Source organism: Lipotes vexillifer, unplaced genomic scaffold (assembly GCF_000442215.2).
Source record: "Lipotes vexillifer unplaced genomic scaffold, Lipotes_vexillifer_v1.1 scaffold567, whole genome shotgun sequence".
NCBI lineage: Eukaryota > Metazoa > Chordata > Mammalia > Artiodactyla > Lipotidae > Lipotes > Lipotes vexillifer.
The window spans coordinates 1,573,524-1,592,933 of record NW_006776652.1 but is presented as its reverse complement, the minus strand read 5'-3'; the positions used below and the strand labels follow the sequence as shown (position 1 = coordinate 1,592,933).

Sequence of the window (19,410 nt, the reverse complement as noted above, 5' to 3'; positions counted from 1 at the left end):
CTTAAAAAAAAAAAAAAAAAAAGAAAACCCAAAACCTTCTGCACAGCAAAGGAAACCATCAACAAAATGAAAAGACAACTTACAAAATGTGAGAAAGTATTTGCAAATCGAATATCTGATAAGGGGCTAATATCCAAAATACATAAAAAACTCACATAACTCAATAGCAAAAAAAAAAAGCAAACAATCTGATTAAAGAATGGACATAGAATCTGAACAGATATTCCTCCAAAGAAGACATACAAATGGCCAACAGGTACATGAAAACGTGCTCAACATCACTAATCATCAGGAAATGCAAATCAAAACCACGAGATCACCTCACACCTGTTACAATGGCTATTATCAACAATACAAGAAACAAGTGTTGGTGAGGATGTGCAGAAAAGGGAACCCTTATACACTTTGGTGGGAATGTAAATTGGTGCAGCCACTATGAAAAACAGAATGGAGGGTCCTCAAAAAACTAAAAATAGAACTACTATATGATTCAGCAATTCCACTTCTGGGAATTTATCTGAAGGAAATAAAAACACTAACTCAAAAAGATATATGCACTCCCATATTTGCTGCATTATTTACAAAAGCCAAGACCTAGAAGCATCCTAAGTGTCCATGAACAGATGAATGGAAAAAGGAAATGTACATATATGTGTACACACACACACACACACACACACACACACAATGCAATATTATTCAGCTATAAAGAAAAGAGGGAAATCCTGCCATTTGTGACAACACGAATGGACCTCAAGGGCATTTATGTTAAGTGAAATAAGGCAGACAGAGAAAGACAAATACTGTATGATTTCATGTATGTGTGAAATCTAACAGAAAGGAAGGGAGGAAGGAAGGGAGGGAGGGAGGGAGGGAGGGAGGAAGGAAGGAAGGAAGGAAGGAAGGAAGGAAGGAAAGAAGGAAGGAAGAAACCAAACCTTCAATTCATACAGAGAACAGATTGGTGGTTGCCAGATGCAGGGGGTAGGAAATAGGTAAAATGGGTGAAGGTGGTCAAAAGGTACAAATTTCCAGTTATAAAATAAATATGTCCTGGGGTTGTAATGTACAACATGGTGACTATAGTTAATAATAGTATACTGTATATTTGAAAGTTGCTTTCAAATCTTAAAAGTTCTCACCACAAGAAAAAATTTGTTCATGTCTGGTAATGGATGTTAACAAGGCTTACTGTGGTGATCATTTTGCAATATATACATACATTATGTTGTACACTTGAAATTAATATGACATATGTCAATTACATCTCAATTTTTTTTTAAAGTAATATTCTATCCAATCCCTTTTGTCATTTTTTTTTTTTTTTTGTGGTACGCAGGCCTCTCACTGTTGTGGCCTCTCCCATTGCAGAGCACAGGCTCCAGACGCGCAGGCTCAGCGGCCATGGCTCACGGGCCTAGCCACTCCGCGGCATGTGGGATCTTCCAGACCGGGGCACGAGTCCGTGTCCCGTGCATCGGCAGGCAGACTCTCAACCACTGCGCCACCAGGGAAGCCCTGCCATATTTTTTTTTAAAACTGTAGTATAGTTGATTCACAGTGTTAGTTTCACGTGGACAGCAAAGTGATTCAGTCATAGATATATATCTATTCTTTTTCAGATTCTTTTCCATTATAAGTTATTACAAGATATTGAATATAGTTCTCTATGTTATACAGAAGGTCCTTGTTGTTTATTTTGTATACAGTAGTGTGTATATATTAATCTTAAACTCCTAATTTATCCCTCCCCATCTTTCCCCTTTGGTAACCATGAGTTTGTTTTTTTATGTCTGTGAGTCTATTTCTCATTTGTACGTAAGTTCATTTGTAACTTTTTTTTTTAAGATTCTACATATAAGTCATATCATATGATATCTGTCTTCCTCTGTTGACTTACTTCACTTAATATGATACTCTCTGGGTCCAGCCATGTTGCGGCAAGTGGCATTATTTCATCCTTTTTTATGGCTGAGTAATATTCCAGTGTGTGTGTGTGTATACACACACACCACATCTTTATTCATTTATCTGTCAGTGGTCATTTAGGTTGCTTCCATGTCTTGGCTATTGTAAAGTGCTGCTGTGAACAATGGGGTACATGTATCTTTTCAAATTAGAGTTTTCTCTGCATATATGCCCAGGAATGGAACTGGTGGATCATATGGTAACTCTATTTTTAGTTTTTTAAGTAACAGAGGTTCCTCCATACTGTTGTCCATTGCGGCTGCACCAATTTACATTCCCACCAACAGTGTAGAGGAGGGTGCCTTTTTCTCCACACCCTCTCCAGCATTTATTATTTGTAGACTTTTTGATGATGGCCATTCTGACCGGAGTGAGGTGATACTTCATTGTAGCTTTGATTTGCATTTCTCTAGTTGTGATTTGCATTTCTCTAATAATTAGCAATTTTGAGCATCTTTCCATGTGTCTGTTGGCCATCTGTATGTCTTCTTTGGAGAAATGTCTATTTAGGTCTTCTGACCATTTTTTAATTGGGTTGGTTGTTGCCATATTTCATTCATTAGAAACAAGTCAATAAATCCAGTCCACACTCAGGGGGGCAGGGGGAGTTGATTACAGAAGGGCCAAGCAGCAGAAATACTGGGAAACCACATCTAGACACATTACAGGTATTCCTCAGAGATACTGCGGTTAAGTTACAGACAACTGCAATAAAACGAGTATTATAAAGCAAGTCACTCAAAATTTTTGGTTTCCTAGTGCATGTAAAAGTTGCATCTGATGAAACTGTAAACTCACAGATGTTCAATAAGCCCCAGTAATTTAAAAAATATGAAGAAAACTAAAGGCAGTTTTTAATCAAATTGATTAAATCAAGTTGGTTTAATCCGAAAAACAGTCTAAGAAGAAAAATTATGCAGGATAACACAGATAAGAATGATAGCAAACTTCTTTGTGGAGACATGGAAAGCCAGAAGAGAAGTGCCATCTTTGAAGCTCTGGAAGAAAAACATTTTAAGCTACGATTCCATACACATCAAAAATATCTTTCAAAAACGAAAGTGAGGGCTTCCCTGGTGGTGCAGTGGTTGAGAGTTTGCCTGCCGATGCAGGGGACACGGGTTTGTGCCCCAGTCCGGGAAGATCCCATATGCCGCAGAGCGGCTGGGCCCGTGAGCCATGGCTGCGGAGCCTGTGCTCTGCAACGGGAGAGGCCACAACAGTGAGAGGCCTGTGTACCGCGAAAAAAAAAAAAAAAAAAAAAAGAAAGTGAAATAAACACTTTTTTAAAAGTTGTGTTTACACTATACTGTGGTCTATTAAGTGTGCAATAGCGTTGTCTAAAAATTGTACATATCTTAACTTAAAAATACTTTATTGCTAAAAAATGCTAACCATCATCTGAGCCTTCAGAGAGTTGTAATCTTTTTGCAACAGTAATATCAAAGATCATTGATTGCAGATCACCATAACAAACATAATAATGATAAAAAGTTTGAAATATTGTGAGCATTATCAAAATGTGACAGAGACACACGAAGCGAGCAAATGTTGTTGGAAAAATGGTGCCAAGAGACTTTTTTGATGCAGGGTTGCCACAAACCTGCAACCTGTAAAAAACACCATAATGCAAAGCGCAATAAAATGAGGTATGCCTGAATAGCGAGACTGCTGAAAACCAAAGGCCAAAAAAAAAAAAAAAAAAAAAAGATATAATACCTTAAAAAAAAAACCAGATATGTCATTAGCAGATTCCACACTAAAGGAAATACTACAGGGGGTTCTTCAAGCAAAGGGAAAATAAGATAGAATCCTAAGAGATGCAGAAGAAATGAAGAACCAATAAAATTTCAGAATACTGGAGTAAAGAGGGGCTCCCAAAACTCCCAAGGGAGCATGTGGGAGAAACACAGATTCTGGAATCAGAAATCAGAATGGAAGATGGCAGAGAAGGAAGACTCTGAGCTCACCTCCTCTCATGGACACACCAATATTACAACTATTTACTGAGCACTACTGATAAGAAAGACTGGACTCTACCAGAAAATACCTTCTACAACTGATGATATAAAGAAGGAAGCACAATGAGATGGGTAGGAGGAATGGAGTTCTGATATAATCAAGTCCCATACCCCTGAGTGGGTGGCCCACAAACAGGAGGATAATTACAGTTGCAGAGGTTCTCCCCAAGGAGTGAAGGTCTGAGCCCTGCATTGGGCTTCCCTGCACAAGGGTCCTACACCAGGAAGACGAGCACCCAGAATGTTTTGCTTAGAAGGCCAGTGGGGCTTATCTTCAGGCGATCCAAAGGGCTGTGGGGAATAGAGACTCCACTCTTAAAGGGCTCACACAAAATCTCACATACTCTAGGACCCAGGGCAGAAGCAGTCATTTGAAAGGAGTCTGGACCAGACCTACCTGCTTATCTGGAGAGTCTCCCAGAGAGGCAGGAAGCAACTGCAGCTCACACTGGGCACACGGACACTGGCAGCATTTTGGGGAGCTTGTTCTACCACATGAACACTGGTGCTGGTAAAGCACCACTTTGGAATCCTCCCTCTAGCTTGTCAGCCTCAGGACCCAACCCCACACCTCACCCACCAGCCTGTAGGCACCAGTACTGGGACACCTCAGGACTGGCAACTACTCAGGCAGGGAAACAGCCACATCCATTAGCAGGCAGGCTACCTTAAGACCCGCCTGAGCTCACAGCCACCACTGGACATGACCTTCTCCACCAGATGGCCAATGACCTGGCTCCACACACCAGTGAGCCAGCACTATCCCTAGGACCCCCTGGGCCCCATTCCTGCATACCAGCAGGCTGACACAGCCCCAGGAAGTCATGGGCCCCAGCCCTACCCACTAGCAGGCCAACACCAGCTCTAAGATACCTTGGACACTTCAGCCAACCACTCCGGGATCCAGTCCCACTCACCAACAGGCTGGCATCAGCCTTAGGACACCCCAGAACCTGCAGTCAGCTGTGTCAGGAACCAGCCCCAATCATCTGGGAACACCAGTCTCACAAACACCCATGCCAGAAGCCAGCTGTGCTCACCAGTGAGCCAGCACACGTCCCAGGACACCCTGGAGTTCCACAGCCAGCCACCTTGTGACTGGTCATGCCAATCAGAGGCTGGCAGCCTCTGCACAATGCAGGGCCTGGCAACCAACTGGACCAGGGCCAGCCACGCCTACCAGACCACCCCAATAGTCAGTCCACCACAACCAAAGAACCCATGCAGTCCACGTGGGGACACCCATAGGGCATATAGCTCTGGTGACCAGAGGGGACCAAGCTGCTGGGACACATAGAATGTCTCCAAAAAAAGCGACTCCACCGAAGTCAGGAAATATAACCAACCTACCAGACACATAGAAATAGCAAGTTAGGCAAAATGAGGCGACAGAGGAACATGGCCCAAATGAAGGAACAAGATAAAACCAGAACTAAGTGAAGTGCAGACAGGCAATCCACCCAGTAAATAGTTCAAGGTAATGACCATAAAGATGATCAAATAACTCAGTAGAAGAATGGATGAACAGAGTGAGGAGTTTAAAAACGAGTTAGAATACATAAAGGAAAATCAAAAGGAGCTGAAGAATACAGTAACTGATATGAAATATACACTAGATGGAATCAACAGTAGATTAAATGATACAGAGGAATGGATCAGCAAGCTCTAAGTCTGAGTAGTGCAAATCACTGAAGCTGAACCAATAAAAAGCAAAAAGAATAAAAAGAAATGAGGACAATTTAAGAGATCTCTGGGACAACATCAATTGCAAAAACATTCGCATTATAGGGGTCCCAAAAGGAGAAGAGAGAAAGAAAGGGGATAGAGAACGTATCTGAACACATAATAGCTGAAAATCCCCCTAACGTGGGAAAGGAAACAGACATCCAGGTCCAGGAAGCACCACAGAGTCCCACATAGGATCAACCCAAAGAGGACCATACCAAGACACACTGTAATTAAAATGGCAAAAATTAAAGATAAAAAGAGAATACTAAAAGCAGCCAGGGAAAAGCAACAAGTTACATACAAAGGAACTCCCGTAAGGCTATCAACTGACTTTTCAGCAGAAACTCTGCAAGCCAGAAGGGAGTGGCACAGGAGACACTGTTTTGGGAAACAACCCCGGTGTTCTCCTTACTTGCTGCAAGTAATAATAAATCCTTCCCTCTCCCAGAAAAAAAAAAAGGGGGGGGAGTGGCATAATATATTTAAAGTGATGAAAGGGGAAAATCTAAAACCAAGGACACTCTGACCAGCAAGGCTCTTGTTCAGGTTTCATGAAGAGATCAAAAGCTTTATAGATAGGCAAAAGCTAAAAGAATTCAGCACCACCAAACCAGCTTTACAAGAAATGTTAAAGGGATTTCTCTAAGCAAAAAAGAAAGAGCCACAACTACAAACATGAAAATTATGAAAGAAGAAAACTCACTGGTAAAGGTAAATATACAGTAAAAGTAGTAAATCAACCACATACAAAGCTAGTGGGAAGGTTAAAAGACAAAAGCAGTAAAATCATCTATATCCACAGTAAGTAGTTAAGTGATACACAAAACAAAAAGATAAAAATATTATATCAAAAACAGTAATCATTGGGGGAGAGGAGTAAAAAATGCAGAGCTATTAAAATGTGTTTGAGGGCTTCCCTGGTGGCGCAGTGGTTGAGAGTCCGCCTGTCGATGCAGGGGATGCGGGTTCGTGCCCTGGTCCGGGAAGATCCCACATGGCGCGGAGCGGCTGGGCCCGTGAGCCATGGCCGCTGAGCCTGTGCGTCCGGAGCCTGTGCTCCACAACGGGAGAGGCCACAACAGTAAGAGGCCCGCGTACAGCCAAAAAAAAATAAAATAAAATAAAATGTGTTTGAAATTAAGACAGCAGCAACTTAAAATAATCATATATATAATCATATATATAAACCTCATGATAAACACAAACCAAAAATCCATAATAGATTGACACAAAAAAGAAAAAGAAATCCAAACATAACACTAAAGATAGTCATTAAATCACAAGGGAAGAGAACAAAAGCAGAAAAAAGTAACAAAGAAGAACTACAAAAACAACCCAAAACAATTAAAGAATGGCAATATGTACATACCTACCAATAATTACTTTAAATGTAAAGGCACCAAATGATCCAATCAAAAGACAGAGGAGCTGAGTGGATACAAAAACAAGACCCATGTATATGTTGCTTACAAGACACTCACTTTAGATCTACAGACATACATAGACTGAAAGTGAGACGATGGAAAAGTATTCTGTGCAAATGGAAATCAAAAGAAAGCCAGGGTAGCAATACATATATCAGACAAAATAGACTTTAAAAACAAAGACTGTTCAAAGAGACAAAGAAGAACACTACATAATGATCAAGGGATCAAGCCAAGAAGAAGATAAAACAATTATAAATATATATGCAACCAACATGGAAGCACTTAAACACAAAAAAATACGCACAGACATAAAGGGAGAAATTGGCAGTAACACGATAATAGTAGGGGATTTTAACACCCCACGTACATCAATGGACAGATCATCCAGAAAGAAAATTAGTAAGGAAACACTGGCCTTAAATGACACATTAGACCAGATGAACTTAATAGATATATATAGAACATTCCATCCAAGAGCAGCAGAATACACATTCTTTTCAAGTGCATATGGAACATTCTCCAGGGCACATCACATGCTAGGCTACAGAACAATTCTCAGTAAATTTAAGAAAACTGAAATCATATCAAGCATATTTTCTGACTATAACACTATGAGACTAGAAATCAACTACAAAGAAAAAAAAACTGCAAAAAAACCAAACACGTAGAGGCTAAACAATAAGCTACTAAAAAAGGCGTCAACGAAGAAATTTTAAAAATACCTGAAGACAAATGAAAAAAAACCCACAATGATCCAAAATCTATGAGACACAGCAAAAGTAGTTCTAACAGGAAAGTTTATAGTGATACAAGCCTATCTCAAGAAACAAGAAAAATCTCAAAGAAACAACCTAACCTTACACCTAAAGGAACTAGAAAAAGAACAAACAGAATCCAAAGTCAGTAGAAGGAGAGAAATCATAAAGAACACAGCAGAAATAAATGAAACAGAGACTAAAAAGGCAACAGAAAGGATTAATGAAACTAAGAGCTGGTTCTCTGAATAGATAAACAAAAGTGATAAACCTTTAGCTAGACACATCAAGAAAAAAAAGAGTGCCCAGATCAATAAAATCAGAAGTGAAAAAGAAGTTACACTGTCACCACAGAAATACAAAGGATTATAAGAGATTATTACAAACAACTATGTGAATAAAATGGACAACATAGATGAAACAGACAAATTCCTAGAAATGTACAATTTCACAAGACTGAACCAGGAAGAAATGGACAATCTGAGCAGACCAATTACCAGGAATGAAATTTCAATAATAAAAAAACTCACAACAAACAAAAGTCCAGGACCAGATGGCTTCACAGGTGAATTCTATCAAAAATTTATACAAGAGTTAACACCTGGGTTTCCCTGGTGGCGCAGTGGTTGAGAGTCTGCCTGCCGATGCAGGAGACGCGGGTTTGTGCCCCGGTCCGGGAGGATCCCACATGCCGCGGAGCAGCTAGGCCTGTGAGCCATGGCTGCTGAGCCTGTGCTCCGCAACGGTAGAGGCCACAATAGTGAGAGGCCCGCTTACCTCAAAAAAAAAAAAAAAAAAAGAGTTAACACTTACACTTCCCAAATTACCCAAAAAAAAAAAAAAAAAAAAAGAGTTAACACTTACACTTCCCAAATTGCTGTAAAAACTTGCAAAGGCAGGCAAATTCTGAACTCATTCTATAAGGCCAGTATCACCTTGATACCAAATCCACACAAAAATATCCCCAAAAAAGAAAATTATAGGCCAATATCACTGAAAAATGTAGGTACAAAAATTCTCAACAAGATATTAGCAAACTGAATTCAACAATACATTAAAAGGATGTATATACCATGATCAAGTGGGCCTTATTCCAGGGATGGTTCAATATCCACAAATCAATCAGTGTGACACACCACATTAACAAACTGAAGAATAAAAATCATATGATCATCTCAGTAGATGCAGAAAAAGCTTTTGACAAAATTCAACACCCACTTATGATAAAAACTCTCTAGAAAATAGGCATAGAGGGAATCTACCTCAACATAATAAAGGCCATACACGACAAACCCACAGCCACCATTGTTCTCAATGGTGAAAAACTGATACCATTTCCTCTAAGATCAGGAACAAGACAAGGTTGCCCACTCTCACCACTATTTTTCAACATAGTTTTGGAAGTCCTAGCCACAGCAATCAGGGAAGAAAAAGAAATAAAAGGAATCCAAATCGGAAAAGAAGAAGTAAAACTGTCACTGTCTGCAGATGACATGATACTATACATAGAGAACCCTAAAGATGCTACCAGAAAACTACTAAAGCTAATCAATGAATTTGGTAGAGTAGCAGGATACAAAATTAATGCACAGAAATCTCTCGCATTCCTATACACTAATAATGAAAACTCTGAAAGAGAAATTAAGGAAACACTCCCATTTACCATTGCAACAAAAAGCATAAAATACCTAGGAATAAACCTACCTAAAGAGACATAAGACCTGTATGCAGAAAACTATAAGACACTGATGAAAGAAATTAATGATAATACAAACAGATGGAGAGATATACTATGTTCTTGGAGAGGAAGAATCAACATTGTGAAAATGACTCTACTACCCAAAGCAATCTACAGATTCAATGCAATCCCTATCAAACTACCACTGGCATTTTTCACAGAACTAGAACAAAAAATTTCACAATTTGTATGGAAACACAAAAGACCCTGAATAGCCAAAGCAATCTTGAGAAAGAAAAACGGAGCTGGAGGAATCAGGCTCCTGGACTTCAGACTATACTACAAAGCTACAGTAATCAGGATAGTATAGTACAGGCACAAAAACAGAAATAAAGATCAATGGAACAGGATAGAAAGCCCACAGATAAACCCATGCACATATGGTCACTTTATCTTTGATAAAGGAGGCAAGAATATACAATGGAGAAAAGACAGCCTCTTCAATACCTGGGGCTCAGAAAACCAGCCAGCTACATGTAAAAGAATGAAATTAGAACACTCCCTAACACCATACACAAAAATAAACTCAAAATGGATTAAAGACCTACATGTAAGGCCAGATGCTATAAAACTCTTAGTGGAAAACAGAGGCAGAACGCTCTATGACATAAATCACAGCAAGATCCTTTTTGAACCCCTCCTAGAGAAATGGAAATAAAAACAAAAATAAACAAATGGGACCTAATGAAACTTAAAAGCTTTTGCATAGCAAAGGAAATCATAAAAAAGACGAAAAGACAACCCTCAGAATGGGAGAAAATATTTGCAAACAGAGCAACTGACAAAGGAATATCTCCAAAATATACAAGCAGCTCATGCAGCTCAACATCAAAAAACAAACAACTCAATCCAAAAATAGACAGAAGACCTAAAAAGACTTTTCTCCAAAGAAGATATGCAGATTGCCAATGAACACATGAAAAGATGCTCAACATCACTAATCATTAGAGAAATGCAAATCAAAAATACAATGAGGTATCACCTCACACTGGGCAGAACGGCCATCATCAAAAAATCTACAAACAATAAATGCTGGAGAGGGTGTGGAGAAAAGGGAACCCTCTTTCACTGTTGGTGGGAATGTAAATTGATACAGCCACTATGGAGAACAGTATGGAGGTTCCTTAAAAACTAAAAATAGAATTACCATATGATCCAGCAATCCCACTACTGGGCATATACCCTGAGAAAACCATAATTCAAAAAGAGTCATGTACCACAATGTTTATTGCAGCACTATTTACAATAGCCAGGACATGGAAGTGTCTATTGACAGATGAATGGACAAAGAAGATGTGGTACATATATACAATGGAATATTACTCAGCCATAAAAAGAAACGAAACTGTGTTCTCTGTAGTGAGGTGGATGGACCTAGAGTCTGTCACACAGAATGAAGTAAATCAGAAAGAGAAAAACAAGTATCATATGCTAACACATATATATGGAATCTAAAAAGAAAAAATTGGTTCTGATGAACCCAGGGGCAGGACAGGAATAAAGACACAGACATAGAAAATGGACTTGAGGACACAGGGAGGGGGAAGGGTAAGCTGGGACGAAGTGAGAGAATAGCACTGACATATATACACTACCAAACGTAAAACAGTTAGTGGGAAACAGCTGCATCGCACAGGGAGATCAGCTCAGTGCTTTACAACCACCTAGAGGGGAGGGATAAGGAGGGTGGGAGGGAGATGCAAGAGGGAGTGGATATGGGGATATACGTATGCATATAGTTGATCCATTTTGTTATACAGCAGAAACTAACACAACACTGTAAAGCAATTATACTCCAATAAAAATGTTTAAAAAAAACACTGAAAACACAATGAAATAGCACCTCACACTTGTCAAAATGGCTATCATCCAAAAGACCACAGATGGGGCTTCCCTGGTGGTACAGTGGTTAAGAATCTGCCTGCCAATGCAGGCGACACATGTTCGAGCCCTGGTCCAGGAACATCCCACATGCCGCAGAGCAACTAAGCCCGAGCACCACAACTACTGAGCCACAACTACTGAGCCTGCGCTCTAGAGCCCACGAGCCACAACTACTGAAGCCTGTGTGCCACAACTACTGAAGCCCGTGTGCCTAGAGCCCGTGCTCTGCAACAAGACAAGCCACTGCAGTGAGAAGCCCACGCACAACAAAGAGCAGCCCCCACTCGCTGTAACTAGAGAGAGCCCGCGTGTAACAAAGAACCAATGCAGCCAAAAATAATAAATAAATAAAATAAATTTAAAAAAGAAAAAAAAAGACCACAGATAACAAATGTTGGCAAGGATGTGGAGGAAAGGGAACCTCTGTACACTGTTGGTGAGAATATAAATTTGTGCAGCCTCTGAGGAAAACAGTATTGAGGTTCCCCAAAAAACTAAAAATATATCATATGAGCCAGCAATTCCACTCCTGGGTACATATCCAAAGAAAACACTAATTCATAAAGATGCATGCAAACCATTGTTCACAACAGCATTATTATTATTATTATTTACATAGCCAAGATATGGGAGTAACCTAAGTGTCCACAAACAAATGAATGGATAAGGAAGAACTGAGATACATACATACACATACACACACACATACACACACTGCAATACTACTTAGCCATGAAAAAAGAATGAAATTTTGCCATTTGCAACAATATGGATGGATCTGGAGGGTATTATGCTTAGTGAAATAAGTCAGAGAAAGACAAATACTGCATTTTATCACTTACACGTAGAATCTAAAAAAGCAGACTAGTGAATATAACAAAAAAGAAAGAGACTCACAGAACAAACTAGTGGTTACCAGTGGGTAGAGGGAAGTGGGGAGGGCAAGATAAGGGTATGGGATTCTGGGGGTCCAAACTATTATGTACAAAATAAATAAGCTACAAGGATATACCATACAGCACAGGGAACATAGTCAATATTTTATAGTAATTTTAAATGGAGTATAATCTATAAAAATTTTCAATCACTTCACTGTACATCTGAAACTAATATAATACTGTAAATCAACTCTACCTCAAAAAAAAATAAACTTAATTTCAAAAAAGAAATCAGAATGGCTTTAGATTTTTTCAACAGTAAATCTGAAAGCAAAAAGAAAATGGAGCAAAACTGCAGTGGCATTTTCTGGAGAGTTCAACAAAAATATCCTGAAATTAATCTGGAAAATAAATGTGAAAAATAGTTATAGAAAAGAAAAAGGAAGATAGTGGGTATAAGAGCAAGGTGGAAGGACTTGCCTTACCAATACAAAAATATATTACTAACCATAATAATTTTTTAGAAGTGTAGTACCTACACAGCATTTAACATATCAAATCTAAAATTAAAATATGAAAAAAAAGAAGTGATGAAGCAATCTTAAAATCAAGTTTGGGCTTGCTCAAAAGGTACAAGTAAGGTAAAAAAGATATTAGGATGGTAACTGTTTACTCACCTACAGAATGAAAAAGTGGAAAAATTCAGAAATAAGGTGTATTCAAATAGAGCGTTACTATGAGAACACCCAAAGAGTTAAATTTAAATAAGGAAATAGTCTCATTGTTAAAGAATATGTGAACATGAACAAAGATAATACCGAAGGAAAAAAAACAACAATGGAACCATGATTTTTAAATTCCAAGGGGAAATTATCTCCAATCTCAAATTTTATGCCCAATCAAACTAAGGTAAAATAAAGAGATTTCAAACACGTAAGAGCTCAGAAACAAGAGTAAACCAGGAAGAAGTCGTCATGGGATAGAACTACAGGATACCTGTGGTGAGAGGGAAAGGTAGTCTTCGCCACAGTGAAGGGGAATCCCAGACAGTAACTATCAGCTACACTGGAGAGCAACCAGTCCAGTGTCACTGAACACTCTCCCTAGTCAGTATCAATCAAATTGCCAATTGACTTTCTGTCTTATTTTCACTAAATTTTCAAAGTTTCACATGAAGGAGTAAGGGGGGGGTACAGAATAAAAATTCTGAAAACAGAATTCCTTGACAAATAATAAAACTTAATAGAACTGCAATAATTAAAACAGTATCACACTGGTTTTAACCAGTGGTTCAAAATGAAATATTCAGAAATAAATCCAAGTATTTTAGCATTTGATAGTGATTTAAATCTAAAGAAAAATGTTTTCCAATAAATTGTGTAACCGTACCAAAACAATCATTATGATCCTAACATCACACCAAGTTCCAGAAGGTTTAAAACATTGGAAATTAAAACAAGTAGACCTTTCTAAGTAGAAAAACAAAGACAGTAACCATAAAGAAAGAGCGAATTTAAAGACATCTATTTTTATGTAATAAACATTCTTGAACACTTACTACAGGCTAGGAATAAACCATGTCTGGGTGTACCATGTGAGAGAAAGAGAGACGGTCCCCACCATCAAGGAGAGAGAGTCTAGGAGAGACAAAATAAATAATTACAAATTCAGTCAAAAAGGTCTGAGTCTTCCTTAACCTCTCTCTTTCTCTCACACTCCACCACCCAGTTGGGAAATCGACTGAACGCTACTTTGAGAACATATCCAGAGGCCAGCCACTTCTCATCACCTTTACTGCTGCCACCCCCTCATTTCTCCACTGGATTATTACAAGAGCTTCCTGGCTGGTCTTCCCACTTCTACCCCATCCCACCAAGTCTATTCTCCACGCAGTAAGTAACAAGAGGGATCCTTTCACAACTCAAGTCACATTGTGTCACTCCTTGGCTACAAGCCCTATGTTTCACTCACACTAAAACCGAAACTCTTGACAACAGACTTAAAAAGCTCTATATCCTCAGCTCTTCCTTCCATCTACTCCATCCTTCCACTGCCCTCACCTCACTTGCTCTGCTCTAGCCACCCTGGCTTCCCTGCTGCTCCTTGAAGAGCCAGGCATACTTCTGGCTTAGGCCTTTACCTCAGCTGTTCCTCTAACAAGAATTCCCTTAGCCCAATTATTTACCTGGCTAACTCCTTCACCTGTTCCAAGTGTTGGTTCAAATGAGCTTGACATGTTACTGAAATGACAGCTCTCTCCCCTCTCCATCCCACCCCTAGTACTCCTGATCTCTCCTACCCTGTGTTCTATCTTTTCTTTCCTCCATACCTCTTATCACTTCTAGTACCCTATACAGTTTACTTATCATGCTTATTATTTACTATTTACCTCACCTGACTACAATGCAAACTCAATGAGGAGAGGGATCTTTGTTTTGTTAACTGATTAAGTTCCAAAACTCTGGTACAAACTGGAGCGCTATACATATATGTTGATGGAATGAATGAATTTATCAGATAAGCAAAGATTCATAAGCTTGGTAACACACAGTAGTTATACATAGCTGGTGAGAAAATAAACTAAGTAAATTTTCTAGAGGGTAATCGGTCGATATATATTTAAACATCTTATTATAGTAAATATTTCAAGTCTTTAAAATGTTCGACCTTTTCATTAAGTAATTCCACTTCTAGGTACACAACCTAAAAAAATCATAGATGCACACAGATTTATGTATAAGACAGGATTTCATGTAATGATTACAAATTATACACATCTATATTTACTACAGTAAATATTTACTAGAGTAATACACTTAAACAAGAACTCAGGGTAGGTGTACATTAAACCAAGTCTTCGTAACCAGGGACTTACATACATTCCTCCTCAGTCTAAGTGCAGCAGGTCTCTATTCAGATGCTTATCCTGGTAGGACTCACAGAAAGAGCACATCAATTCAGCATTCTCAATCTGTTCTACAATTTAAAACCCAAACGTAACAATGGCTTATCTGTATTTATTACCAGCTATTACTGAACTTCTCAGAAAACTGTTTGTTAAATGTAGATGCCACCATCCACTCACATGATGTCCAGCACAGAATCATTCCGAATGACCTTATGGGAGACATCAGCTAGCAGGAAAAGACCTCCATCTGTCCTCCGGATGCTAGCTGCATAGCCCGGCCAGATCTGCAATCTGAAGACATACGTGGCCTTTACGCTGGGGTTCTAAAAGAACCACAGATATTTCCATGCCTCCATTTGAGGCAATACTTTGAGCAGATACTGCCCCTCCCCAATAACAATGAGAAAGCAACAGGAAACAAATTAAGTCAACATCAATGTGAACTTACTGAAAACCTAAATTATGGAAAACAATTAACTCATAAACTGTACTCACTATCATAAAATCCTAATATGGTGATTGCAATGAAAAATTTATTTCCAGAACATTCAAAAGTGAGGAAGAAGAAAATACCACCAACCTGTGTTGCTGTAGTACCATAGCACTTGTAGGGTCAAAGAAGTTTCTCCCCACCAGCTTCATATCTAAAAGTTTCATTACCCTGAAATAAAGAGCAAGAATGGGTTTTCTAGTAGAAGAATTAAAAATAATTCAGTTCAATTGCTCTTAGCTACATTTTCCTTTGGAAGCCTAAAAGAGCAGAAATGTTGATGCTCTTTGCACAATATAGCTTTTATGCTGAGAACACTCTTGCCAAAAGAAAATTAAAAATTACCAAAGTATTTATCTTGCAGTACATGCAACTGACTGCAGCTTTTTCTACTAACTAGGTAACCAAAAATCAAGTTGACTTCCCAAGCTCGATTTACATTACTTTTCCCCATTAACTAAAAAGAGCATAAGAAAGTCCATTTCTGGGCTTCCCTGGTGGCGCAGTGGTTGAGAGTCCGCCTGCCAATGCAGGGGACATGGGTTCGTGCCCTGGTCCGGGAAGATCCCACATGCCGCGGAGCGGCTGGGCCCGTGAGCCATGGCCGCTGAGCCTGCGCTCCACAACGGGAGAGGCCATAACAGTGAGAGGCCCGCGTACCGCAAAAAAAAAAAAAAAAAAAAAAGAAAGTCCACTTCTAAATTTGTGACTATCAGTCAGGCATAGGAAGTTATGTTTGTTCCTGGCAGTTCAGCTGACTAAGTAGAAATCAGGTTCTATGTTTCATTTTTAAAAAGCTGGTTTGGGAATAACAGTTTTATGAAAATTTGGGAGTCTTCAGAAAAGTTAAAAAATTATGAGCTGTCTGTATTCAAAAATTCAAAGGACTGGGAAAAATTCTAGCAAAAATTTTTACATGCTACCTCTTCAAGTAGCCCCATCACTGACACCATTAAATATGTACCGTAAACATTTGCTTTTAAAGTTCCTGAATGAATGGAAGGAAACCACCCCCCTCTGTCCAGCTACTTCAAACCTACTTTCATATACCCAAATCTGGACAATCACTTGAGATAACTTTTAATAAGTTAGTCTTAATGTCATCCATTTATTTATTAAATGTTTCCAAACTCATCTATATACGCACTGTATTTTAATACCATCCAAGCTTCCTGAAGAGCTCTGTTACAAATACAAGACTGAAGTTAAAGAAAATAAGACTTCAGCTGTTTCTCACCGACGGAAAACAACATTGTAGAACGGAATGCACAAGTCAGAACAGGGCTCCAGGATCTTTGTCAACTGAATCTTAATGATGATCTCGGCACTGTCAGTTTTCCTTCGACTTTTTAACTCAAGAACCTAACAAATAAACACATGCAAGTAAAGAGAAATGACAACACTACCAAGCGCTAATCTAATCCAACTGTGTTCTAGAACACTATAATATCTTAAACATGTTTTATTCTTTACTGTTACTTTGCTGTCCACACTAGACAAAATCACAGCATGACAAGTAGGATTTATGAAAGGATTTGGTAAGAGAAACCCAATGGAGAACTAGCAATAGAGCCCTTCGAATGTGCAATCTTGAACTATTCTTTGTCACTAAGGTCAAAGGCTTCCAACCACTCCTCTTAAGAGAGAAGGGACTAGAAAGAACTCAGATGTAAAAGTTTCTCAGTTTGCAATTTCTCTGTTATGGAGAAGTCTGCCTTTCCTCTCAGAATAGGAAAGTACAACTCAAATGTTCAGGGACACTATGATTTCCCACCACCCGTGCTTCGCCCCAAAGTGCATTTCCTATTTGGTCTCACTTGTTGAAGCTTAACAGGCAGATAGAGAATGGATCCATCGAAAGCAGTGATGTTTCCGGTGACAGCTTGATGGTCCTTCAACATGCCAAACTTCATGCTTTTGCACTCCACATTGGGGCTAGAAAATAATAAAGAGGATTTTATTTCAGTTTGACTTTACAGCTGTGTGGTAGGTCTGTTAGAGACGCAGTCACTTATGACTACTGCTCCATCTAGTGGTCATATTAAAATATTGAAATACATCTGACTAAAAAAAAGGACTCTGACCCAAGGATACTGGCTCACAGAAAATAAAAATAATCCATAATTCCACCACCCAAACACAACTGCCTTATCATGTCTGTGTACATTCTTCGAGAGTTTAGACCAGAGGGTCAGAAAACTTTTATGGAAAGATTTTACAGGTCATATGGTCTCTGCTACAACTATTCAACTCTGCTAACATAGCACAAAAGCCTTGTAGACAATATGTAAACCAATAAGTATGGCTATGTTCCAGCAAAACTTTATTACAAAAACAGGCAGTGGGCCAGATTTGCCCAGCAGGCCTGCCACAGTTTGCTAATCCCTGCTCTAGCATCTATAGAAATATACACTCTTTTAAAAAATATATTTTAAAAAAATATAGGATTTTACTCTAACCATTTTTCACTCACAGCAATTTCAACTTTTTATCGATTGACTGTCACAAATCTTACAGCTTTGAAAAAGTCCAGTAGCTACTTTGTACAATGACTGTCCCAACAGATCACAGTAACACAACCCATTCTACAACTTCGAAGTTTAAACAAATCCAAGGCTAAAAAGGGTCAAGCGTGTTCAAGTACATGAATGAAGAAAGATAACATCAACAAAAAAATCAAGCGGTAATCCAATACAGTCATCGCCAAAACTAAGCACTCACATGCTAACATCACATTCCAAAATGCTTCTTCTAAAAAATTCACACATACATGGCATTATGCCCAAGATACTATATTTAAATTTGTCTTTTTAGAGCCCCATGATGTCAAGGAAGCTACAGGATGACCAGTCACGGTAATACATCCTCTCGGTATTCTCTCATCCTCTTCACATTGTGGCTTCAAAGGTCCGCATCTACAATCTCGAAATTTATAGAATCCACGTCTTCTCCACAGCCTGGTCAATGCAGAGACCCGTGAGGAGTCTCACACTCCTTTCTGTTTCATTATCAGTTGTCAATCCATTTCCACAGCAAGTACTCTTCCCTCTCATTAACACCCATCTCCAACCCTTACATTCCAGAACAGGCCCATTCCCACCACCTTCCCCTCTTGCTAGTTCAATTTCACCTGGTTTCCTGACTCCTTCTCTTCACTTGTCATATGTGTTCACCTCCAGTTTCTTACCTCACAGAAACCTTTAAAGCAATTATCATTCCATTTCTCATTCCTCTTACATACTTTTAAAATAAGTGGCCAATCCACTGGCTATTTCTCATGGCCCAGGCTGTCCTTTGTTCTTTTAGTCTCATTTTTTCCCCATAACACTAATAAAGCTACTAGAAAATCACCAAGGGTGCCTCTTGAAAGCAAATTCAACAACTTCTTTCCCCGTGGCCAAAGTCAACCACCTCTCCCTCATTCAAATGGGTCCGTCTTTCTGGCTTTATAACCCTGTCTTCGGGGTATTGTTCCCCTAACTGTTCCTTTCTTCTCTCTGTCATTCCACTTCTTCTTCTTGTACCAATTAATAGCTGTGCTTCAAAAATTCAGTCTTCCATCTTCCTTTTTCTCCATAAATATTCCAGAACACTCATTTATTTTCACAATTCC

The 19,410-nt window shown here is 39.0% G+C and overlaps 1 protein-coding gene across 2 annotated transcripts in view; it reads right to left on the bottom strand.

Annotated features, from left to right (window-relative positions):
- PIWIL2 (piwi like RNA-mediated gene silencing 2) overlaps positions 1 to 19,410 on the bottom strand; it is an 87,927-nt gene that overhangs the window by 64,359 nt on the left and 4,158 nt on the right. For both annotated transcript variants that reach the window (XM_007450575.1, XM_007450576.1), the window contains exons 6-9: positions 17,615 to 17,732; positions 17,035 to 17,159; positions 15,888 to 15,968; positions 15,485 to 15,598 (exon numbers count right to left, since the gene is read on the bottom strand). In XM_007450575.1, coding sequence (XP_007450637.1) covers positions 15,485 to 15,598; positions 15,888 to 15,968; positions 17,035 to 17,159; positions 17,615 to 17,732 — 438 coding nt within the window. The remainder of the gene's footprint in view (positions 1 to 15,484; positions 15,599 to 15,887; positions 15,969 to 17,034; positions 17,160 to 17,614; positions 17,733 to 19,410) is intronic.